The 10,690-nt window shown below is 42.5% G+C and overlaps 1 protein-coding gene across 1 annotated transcript; it reads right to left on the bottom strand.

Moving 5' to 3' along the window:
• Positions 1-242: 242 nt before the first annotated feature.
• On the bottom strand, positions 243-4,778 carry LOC122089793 (protein DETOXIFICATION 20-like). Its single transcript, XM_042659475.1, has 6 exons — positions 4,594-4,778; positions 3,037-3,123; positions 2,660-2,716; positions 1,548-1,786; positions 1,259-1,377; positions 243-332 (listed from the first exon to the last, which is right to left on the bottom strand). The coding sequence occupies exons 1-6, from the start codon at positions 4,776-4,778 to the stop codon at positions 243-245; spliced, it is 777 nt and encodes a 258-aa protein (XP_042515409.1).
• Between the last annotated feature and the right edge of the window lie 5,912 nt (positions 4,779-10,690).

Here is a 10,690-nt window from a genome sequence, read left to right as displayed (position 1 = left end):
CAAACCCCTTTAACATGACTCTTGTCTGATTATTAACCAAAAAAGGGGAAAAAAAAAAAAAACACTTATTTTTGAAAGGGAAATCTTATTTGAGGGAAAGGAAAAACAGTTAACCCAAAAGTCCCAACCGCCTAATTAGAGAAAAGATAACACAAGCCTACAGACTAACGTTTGACATTAAATACTAATTAATTACTTCAATAAAAGCCTAAAACGGACTAATCTTGTACATTAAGTACTAATTAATTACTTTTTGAAGTAATATTATTGTCCAACTGATCATCTGGAAGAGGGATAACCAATTTGTTCATCCGTGCCTTCGCTACAGACACCTACATCAATCAAGCAAAGAAATAAAGTTTGGGTTGGTGGGTCAGGTCTAGTTGACACCTGCATCAATCAAGCAAAGAAATAAAGTTTGGGTTGGTGGGTCAGGTCTAGTTTGATATTTTGATGTAGAAATAAGGTTCTAAGAATCAGTATCGAATCGCCTAGATTATATAGGTATTGATTGAGTTAAAATTAATTTCTAAAGTAGTTTTGGAAGCAGGGTTCTTAGCCTTTTTGTTAAAACGAATTTCCGGAATATATATATTTTTTATATATATTTACCTGTTTATCCCAATTAGTCTTGAAAGTGAAATAAAGTAGTACGACAGTCTGAGCAAGAGTGCCTCCTATCATTCCTATCCATATTCCTTGTAATGATGATTTCAATGCATGTGAATACAAATATTTAAATCTTAAAAAATAAGGTACAAATATTTGATATTTTTTTTAAATTTTAAACAATTTTTTTTCGGCTAACGATAAGTCCTTCCAACCTACCCGACTTTATATTTCAGGCCCAAGGATATACACTGGTCATGCAGTCACACCTAACATTAAATAATATGACAATTTTTTTTAAGCTAATGAGAAACCTTTTGACCCTGCTCGATTTTATAGTTAGGCCAAAGAGTATACCTCAATTATATGCAGTCAAACCTAACTTTAAACAATATGAGATTACCTTTATATAAGAAAAATGTTTATCCCGCTAATCCATCTTTCTCTCTCTTTATTGGTACCGATTGATACCTACTCTATAGAAAGGAGGGGAGGGGGAAGGCAATGGCCGTGAGGCTCGAGCTCGAGACCTCCTAATGGGCAAGGGCTTAACACACCACAGCTTTGCCAAATGCGCTAGGCACTAACCCATCTCTTTGATTATGACGAAGAAGAAAAGCTAAGATAAATATTGATCATTTTAGATTACCTTCACACCAAGATTAGCAAAATAATTAAGTAAGACACCTAGAGGAAGCCCAACGAAGTAATAACAAATGATGTTGATGTAAACAACCTTGCTTTGCCATCCAGCACCCACTGCCACCCCTGTTATAGAAATTAGAGAATCAGTTAAAGAAAATTAAAAATGTTTGCAAAAAGCTTAATTAAAGCTACATTAATTATTGATGACCCTTGCTTAAGCCTTTAATAAGTCCATTTTTCTTTTCTTCTAATAATTAAAAAAAAAATTAAAGAAAATTAGAACATAAACTTACCAGATAGGACAAATTGGATGCTATTCAATAGAAGCGAAAAAGCCAACAAGAGGGAAAGGTCTGAAAAGGCATTGGCTACCTCCAAGCTATTGGAAAATATATAGAAAATTTCATCTTTAAAAGCAAATACCAAGGCCCATAGAAAAAGCCCAATTATGATAGCAGTTGATACTGCCACAACAATCGCAAGCTTTGCTGCCTTGGAACTTCCCCTCCCAAGCTCATTCGAAACCCTAACACTGAAAAAAAAAGGTTAGTAATGCTGCTATGGGGTGGTGAAAGGGGTAGACCCGCCCAACCAGATAGGATTGATTGAAACCGATTGGTTCAGTTGGTCCCAAACTGAACCCTAATCAGGTCGATAAGAGGAGCCCATTAAGCCAATCCAATAAAAGACCAAACCTAACCAAATTGAAATCGAAACCAAACTTAACTTAACGGTTACGTTTCGGCTTGAACCATAAATACCAGCCCCAGACCAGTTCAGCCTGATTGAGCCACCTAAACCAACCCAATTAGATCCAAACCATGGTACACAAAATGAAGTTTCCGAATTCCGATTCGCAACTTAAGACTGATAAACATCTGGTAAAGATTCCTGTTTGAGCCCAACGCATTTAATAATCGAGATAATGGGCCAAATGGATAAGAGCCCACTTATCAATCCAGCCGTGTTAGGTCAGCTTTTTACATGTGCTGGGCTGGCGAATCACATTGACCCAAGCTTTCTAGTTGGGCCTACTAATGGGGTTCAAAATCTGAGCCCATCGCCACCTGACCTCCTTAGAGAAGGCAATGGGGTGGGTTAAAGGGTAGACCTGCCCCAACCTCCTCTAATGGGGCGAGTTCCGTACGACCACTTGGGTTAGTTTTCCATCGCTTAAAAGTGTTTGGACCAAGGTTTTAAAACTTGGGATCGATCTCAATCAATATCGATATGAATTAGATCAGGATTGATTGGGATCAGATGATTTTTTTACTTTTTTTTACTATTTTACCCTTATACTTTACCAGTGGATCAGTATGATTCAGATTGGTATCAAGGATTAGTCTCGATTGGTCCCAATCTGATCCAGGCGATCCTGACCGTGCATGGCAGTGAAAATCCATACCTTGCTGCTGCTAGGTAACCGGTGGAGAGCACCAGTGCCCAACCATTGATATTAAGGCTGCAAAACATTGATTCTCAACATCAGTTCAAATTACATTGGAGTGGTACAATTAATCATGCGTGGATCAAGTTCTCGTATGAGAATGATTCTCATACGGTGTTTGATCCACTCTCGTATGGTGTTTAATCCACACTTGGATTCTATTGTAAATAAAAATTAATTAAAAGAGGTGAGAGATTAAGTGGAGTCCAAGTGTGGATCAAATACCATACGAGATTCATTCTACAAATAACTGATCCGGACTCTAATTAATCTATACATTTCTTCGAAATAGGAAAATTTAAAACCAAAATGCAACTTTCTTATGCTTTTCTTACCAGATGGAGAGAGCATCAATTGCAACCTCCGCATCTTTGCTGTTCCCAGTGAGAAGAATCAAAATTGAGTTGTACCATATCTCCAAGCTGCATGCATTTGATAATCATGAAAGCTTTAAGCTTTGGGTTTGAAAGCCATTTAAAAAAAAAAATGGTATTTTGAAACATTTTACGCTTATGCCTTAACAGTGGATCGATATGAATTAAATTGATCTCTGCTGATCGATCTAATTCTGACTCTCCTGATTGATCCAATCTTATTTTTTAAATGCGTGATCTCGATCATTGATTGGACTGAAAATGATTGAATAAACTGGATTGAATTTGAGCTTTTATGAAACCGATAGAAAACTGAGAAGACCGATCAAAATCAGAAAAACCTGATAAAAAATCGATAAAGGCTGATCAGTGTATTATTATATTTTGTTAATAAAAAAATTATTATGAGAGGGTGTAGAGTACTCTTGCTTAAAGAATCTTCTTCCATATATTTTATAGAACAGACACCAGGAGAAATGACTACCACAAAGCCAATTAAGAGTTGAATTCGTCTGCACATAAGTTCGCCTGAAGTCACCCCCTGATCGAGACCTAGGTGGCAATCTAATAATAGAAGAAAAAGGAAACATCCAAAGCCAGAACACAACACAGGCGACAACCTCTCCAACACAACACTAACACAAGCAGTGAATAAGAGAAGATATCACATCTCCGAAGGTGACGGGTCACCATCTATAGCTCGAATCACAAGATCAGATCACATGCCAACACTTGTTTCTTTTACTTTGATAAACAGTTGATTTTATCTTTTAAATGACAAAGGAAAAAACAGAATATATGCTGGCAGCTAGTTCATGAGGAATTGAACTTGGAGAGTGAATCAGGTTCTCGTTTATAGAATTATTATAGTAGGCCGGTCTACTAATTAGGGGTGGCCATTCGGTGGGTCAAAAATGGATTTGTGCCGCTGGTGTTGAACGATCTACTTCACATAGGTATGGGCTTACAGGGCTAGGGCTAGGGCTTATAAACCCTTTCTTTCATTCATCAATGAGCCCTGGTCGGTCACTTTTCTGGGCTGGGATCGTGAAGTGGAAGTCATAAAAAGTAGATGTTTCTCTTTGCACCTCAGATCAAGAGGAAGGGTATCGTAATCCTCACACATGGAATCCCCGTAAGCAAATGTCATGTGGTGGATTCCTTATGTGTGGTCACAGACTCAAAGCAGCACCGACATTAAGTGCTCATACAATCACACGTGGCAAACCAAGAACGGCCCAGGAGAGGAATCTTCACGTACATGTTCATTTACATGCATGAAGTAATTTTCCACTTCACATATACTGTACACACGACATGTGTAAAGTAATGAATAAAAATTTAAATAAGTTATTAGTGGGACCCACATCCCGTTAACACATGCCATAAAAACAGTGTACGTGGAGATTCTCTGGACTCTGAAACGATGCCACAGATTGCTTACATGGAGAGAGAGAGAGAGAGAGAGAGAGAGAGAGAGAATTCAGTTAAATGCATGAGAGCAGTGCCTGAGCTTACCAGAGCATTATACCAGAAGAGATAGAGAGTTTCAGCATCGGCCATAGATCAGAAAACGCATGCATAGAGAATCCAGCCCATGTTAGAGGACAACCACCACAGAAAACATAAATAAATAACCCCATTACTGGGATTACGCTGGCCATATTCATTGCGAGCATCACACCTGCAACACCTAATCTCATAACTCCCACAAGGCCACAAGAATCCAACAACCTATTATTTGAAGGATCAGAGTCACAACCCCACACCAGGTCACTACCATGTTCTTTCCATGAGCTTTAAGGTACATTCTAAGGCTGTCACGGAAGACATGGGAGATCATTATGGGTGTGTACCATGGAGAAATTATGTTTGCCACTTTTGATATCTTCTCTGTTTGTCCAGGTAGTTTTAGAATTGGGGCACTGACGATGAAGAGAGGAAGAAGAAGAAGAAAGCGAAAGCAAAAGAAGAACTCAATTAACCAGAACCTTTGTAGATATATTCCTAACATGTGATACTGTTTTGCTCCATATGCTTGGCCACATAGGGTTCCCAATCCATTTGACATGCCCTTCTGAGAGAAAAACAAAAGTAAAATATATGTTAGTGAGGGGAATTCAACCCCATAAACCGACTTATAAGGTTATTAGATGATCCACACTCTTTTCGGATAAGGAAACCCATTTTAAGGGGTTCTTTTCTAAAGCAAGGTTTCTGTCAAACGGCAAGTAGTCCTTTCTTAGGGACTTCACTTTGGCATCAGGTCATCCATTTATGGCGAGGGTTGGGAGTGAAAATGGATTGCTTTGATACCATTGTATAAATTTCAAGAGAATTCAACCCCACAAATTGACTTATAAGGTGAAGAAACCCAAGACCATATCAATTCATATCAAATTTCTTTTGTAATCAAAGTGGAATCAATGACTGATATTGGATCATAACAGTCAAGTTTGGGGAGGAGTAGTAGAAAAATTCTGTTGGGAGAGTGCATTGCATGGATTTAGGGGACGGTTCTACCGATACTGATACCGATTCAGATCAAATTGGATTAATGATTATCGGTCAGTTTTCCCTTGCTTTTTCTTTAAAAGGTACAATTTTTCACTGTTTTACCCCTGAAACGATGTGGGTAATCGATTCAGATCGATCAGGAATCAAGGATCAATCTCAATTGATATCGATACGATACAACTAATACGATACCAATACTTGTCATGATGCATTGGGTCCTTAATTGCTGTCGATAGGTTACCATTAGGAAGAAAGTGTAGAAGCATAGGAAAATGAGTGGGAAGTTACCATTACTCCAATGGAGAAACGAACAAGGACATGATAAACAATAAAGAAAGCAGCCATTTCGATGTTTCCAATGTGACCGACGAATGCTTGAGCTATGATGAAGGTAACATACATTGATAGTCTGGTTAAAATGGCGGGTCCTGCAACTACCCAAACTCTCTTTGATTCTACCCATAAACTCCTTGTTGAAATAGTCTATTGGCATTCACATTAATGAGTGTACAATGGTGCTCTTATATAGAGATTACAATTATTGAGTTATAGACAAACTCTATGATCACATGTGGGATCCTATTCCAACTCTGCTATCTCATGAGGTAGTTACAATTATTGAGTTATAGACAAACTCTATGATCACATGTGTGATCCTATTCCAACTCTGCTATCTCATGAGGTAGTCTCTAGAGTTTGTGCTCACTGAAAATGCCTACAATGTAGGAGAGGTTGTTGAGTATGAGGATGACTCTAGAGGTTGAGTTCGAGTGGGACGCTAATTGCCCTGATACACCCCCTCAAGGTGGGGATTTGAATGATTGAATCCGCAGCTTGTCCCGTAGAAAGGAGAACCGTGTAGAGCTGAGAGCTTTGGTAAGGATATCGGCTATCTGGTCATGGGTTGAAATGAACTGCACTTGAAGTTCCTTGGAGGCGACTTTATCACGAACAAAGTGGAAGTCAATTTCAACATGCTTGGTACAAGCATGAAAGACCGGATTGACCGAAAGGTAAGTGGCCCCAATATTGTCACACCAAAGAATGGGTGCAATGGACACAGGGATCCCTAATTCCTCAAAGAGAGAACGAAGCCAAGTGAGTTCGGCGCAGGCATCAGCCACTGCTTTGTACTCAGACTCGGTGGAGGAGCGTGCAACTGTCTTCTGCTTCTTAGAGGCCCAGGAGATCAAATTAGAACCCATATAGATGGCATAGCCTCCTGTGGATTTACGATCCATACTGTCACCAGCCCAGTCAGCATCAGAGAATGCTTGTAATTGGAGGGAACTAGATTTGGAGATGAACAACCCATGATCCTTGGTTCCTTGGAGATAGCGTAGAATCCATTTGACTAGTGTCCAATGGTCTTCGGTGGGGGCATGCATAAACTGGCAGGCACGGTTAACTGAATAAGCCACATCAGGCCTGGTGAGGGTGATGTATTGGAGAGCACCGACAATGGAGCGATATCGGGTGGGGTCTGAAAGAAGGACACCCCCTGTGGAAGATGCTGCAAAGGTGGTGGCCATGGGAGTAGTGACGGGCTTACAGTCAGTCATGCTAGCCCTCTGGAGGAGATCAGTGATGTACCGGTGTTGAGAGAGGAGGACACCATCAGACCGATATAGGGCTTCAATACCAAGAAAAAAACTGAGACGACCAAGATCCTTGATAGAGAATTCTGAAGCAAGTTGATGAAGGAGAGTCTGAACATGAGTTGGTTGGTTCCCTGTAACCAAGATGTCATCGACGTAGACAAGGACATATGTGACAACAGAGCCCTGCATGTAGATAAATAGTGATGTATCGGTTTGGGATGACCGAAAACCGGAGCGAGTGAGGGACTCAGTTAACCTGTGAAACCAAGCCCTAGGAGCCTGTTTGAGCCCATAGAGGGACTTGTGGAGGCGACAGACATGATTAGGGCGCAGGGCATCTTCAAAACCCTGGGGTTGAGCCATGTAGACTTCCTCAGATAGAATACCATGCAAGAATGCATTCTGAACATCAAGCTGACGAACAGCCCATCCGTTAGATATGGCCAAGGAGAGGACCGTTCGTATGGTAGTAGGTTTGATGACAGGGCTAAAGGTCTCATGATAGTCAAGACCAGGTTGTTGATGAAATCCTTTAGCAACTAAACGGGCCTTATAGCGCTCAAGGGAGCCATCTGCCTTCTGTTTGATGCGGTACACCCACTTGCAGCCAACCAGATTCATAGTTTCCCTGTAAGGCACAAGAGACCAAGTACCATTTCGTAATAAAGCACTAAATTCATCAGACATAGCAGAACGCCAATGAGGAACCTTGTGGGCCTGGGAGAAGCATGTAGGTTCAGTCGGGTCAGGTGAGGTGGTGGTAGAGAGGGTCAAGGGGTCAGCATAGAGATCGTGTAGGGTTCTGGTGCGACGGGGTGGGGTGGTAGAGGAGTCAGGGTTAGGGCCGGTTAGGGTGAGGTGAGAAAGGAGGGGATATGGGAGAGGGTGGTTCGGGTAGGGGTGGGTTTGGGGTGGCAGGGAGAGGGATGGGTGGATTTGGGAGTGTAGGTAGAGGGCTAGGGTGAGGTTGAGGGGTAGGTATGTTAGGTGCAATGCCCCACGGGAGAGGGGTAGTAGGAGGGGGTTGGGTTGATGAGGATGGTGGTGCAATGTGAAATGGGAAGGTAGATTCGTCAAATCTGACATGGCGAGATATATAGATACGACGGGTGATGAGATCCATACAACGATAACCATGATGGGAAGGGCTATATCCTAAGAAAACACATGAGGCAGAACGGGGTTCAACCTTGTGATGATTGTAAGGACGGAGCCATGGATAACAAAGACATCCAAAGATTTTTAGAAAAGAGTAGTCCGGAGAGTTGCCTGTAACTAACTGATGGGGGGATTTGTTACCTGTGATAGAGGAGGGCATGCGATTGATGAGAAAGACTGCGGTTTCAAAGGCATAATCCCTGTAAGCTTGGGGAACAGCGGCATGGGATAGTAGGGTAGTTTCAACAATGTGCCTGTTACGACGTTCAACTGTTCCCTGTTGCGACGTTCAACTGTTCCCTGTTGCTCATGAGTATGAGGGCAAGATAACCTGTGTTGGATGCCCAACTTGGCAAAATAATATGGGAGAGTACGGAATTCTCCCCCCCAATCAGTTTGAATGGCCTTGATGGAGAGAGAGAACTGACGTTCCACCAAGGCCTGAAAAGTACGAAAGGCAGAGTAAACATCAGACTTCAACTTTAAAGCAGTAAACCAAATATATTTAGTATGGTCATCAACAAATATAACAAAATAACGATTCCCATTTGAAGAAACTGTGGGGTGGGGGCCCCATACATCACTAAAAATCAAATCCAAAGGAGAGGAACTACGAGTACTAGTTTCACGTAGTGACAATCTACTAGCTTTGCCCATTTGGCAAGTGGAACATAAAGAAGGAGACTTCACGAGCTGATGACCCGGTAACATAAGACGAAGCACACGTTCATGAGGGTGCCCTAAACGATGATGCCAGCGACTGAAAGAGGAGGCAGAGGCCAGATTGGCATAAGGTGACGCTGGAACGGAATAGAGACCATGCTTACTGTGTCCAGTGAAGAGGGTTTGATTGGTCTTCAGATCCTTCACAGAGAAAAAGGAAGAGTGAAACTCAAAGTAAACATTATTGTCACGGAAAAATTGCTGAACAGATAACAAAGAACAAGTGAGAGTGGGAACATGTAAAACATTAGAAAGAGAAAATGAACGAGAGGGAGAAGAGATGGAAGCAGTCCCTATGTGAGATATAGGAAGACCCTTACCATTACCAACCACAAGTTGGTTATTACCTGTGTATGGATCATAGGTGGAGAATTGGGTTAAGTCAGGGGTGGAATGGTGGGTGGCTCCAGTATCAGGGATCCAAGAGGTGGTGAAGGATTGTGGAGGTGTGGGGTGATGGGGTGGAGGTGCGATGGTAGGAGGTTGAGGGGTAGGGAAGGGTGTAGTATGGTAGGCGTTGGGTTGAGGTGGTGGTCGATTGTAGGGACGGGGAGGGGTAGGTAGAATGGCGGCTCGGGTAGGTCCCTGTGGGCGGTAGTAGCAAGTGTCTGTCTGATGATTAGTGCGTCCACAGATTGTGCATGGATTGTGAGCGAATGCATTAGAGCGACCAAATCCACTAGCACGGCCAAGACCATGGCCTCGGGAGGAGCTTGTACCACGACCACCAGTGGAAGGAGGGCCACGACCTTGGTGAGTGACATGGGCTGATGCATCGATGGCAGGATCAACAATGGGAAGGCGGGAGTGGAGAAGGTTCTCGTGACTCATAAGGAGACCATGCATGTCGGTGTAGGAGATGGGCTCCTTTTGTGCCATCATAATGGAGGCAAGGGCTTGATAGTCAGGGCGTAGGGCCCGGAAGATGTGGATGTTAAAGTCTTCCGATGGGAGGGGCTTCCCTGCAGCTGCTAACTCATCGGAGAGATGCTTGGCTCGATGGAGAAACTGAGTAATGGTCTCATCTGGTTTGTGAACCAGATTTTGAAGGGAGACGTTGAGAGACAGAATCCTGGTTGTAGACGGAGAACTGAATGCAGCATGGAGTGCATCCCAGATCTCTTTGCTAGTGGTCCGTCCGACTGCTAATGAAAAGGCCTCTTCAGAGAGAGAGGTGATGAGAAGGCTCATAATAAAAGCATCTTGTTCACGCCATGCCTTGGCTTTGATAGGGTCTTGAGGGCAACGATTGTCACCTGTGACATAGTCGAAGAGGCGTTGGCCAGTGAGATAGGGTACGACCTGTGTGCGCCAATAAACATAGTTCTTAGATGTGAGCTTTAGAGATATCATATGATGAGCACCAGATAGGGATGTGGGAGGTGGGGATGGTTCGGCCATGGTAGAAGAGGGAGGAGGTAGTTCGGTCATTAGGGATTGGAGTATAGAAAAGGTATGTGAGGGGAAAAGGGGAGAAACGTGGGTTGGGGTTTTTTATTTTTTATTTTTTGGTGTTTGCGTTTGAAAGGGACGAGGAAGAGAATGTGGGTTGTTGGGAAAGAAGAGGGAAGTGGGAATGGTGAAAGGGACGTTGGTCCCTTTAGGATTTTTTTTTT

This window comes from Macadamia integrifolia, chromosome 9 (assembly GCF_013358625.1).
Source record: "Macadamia integrifolia cultivar HAES 741 chromosome 9, SCU_Mint_v3, whole genome shotgun sequence".
Lineage (NCBI taxonomy): Eukaryota > Viridiplantae > Streptophyta > Magnoliopsida > Proteales > Proteaceae > Macadamia > Macadamia integrifolia.
The sequence above is the reverse complement of the archived record's forward strand: the minus strand, read 5'-3'. Positions and strand labels throughout refer to the sequence as shown.

Bases quoted from the DNA above. Each gene is read 5' to 3' on its own strand.
- LOC122089793 (XM_042659475.1), bottom strand. From the start codon at position 4,778: ATGAGATTAGGTGTTGCAGGTGTGATGCTCGCAATGAATATGGCCAGC. The intron at 1,378-1,547 runs GTAAGTTTATGT...TTTCTATAACAG, and splicing joins CATCCAATTTGTCCTATCTG to GGGTGGCAGTGGGTGCTGGA. The intron at 333-1,258 runs GTAATCTAAAAT...TGATTGATGTAG, and splicing joins TTGCTAATCTTGGTGTGAAG to GTGTCTGTAGCGAAGGCACG.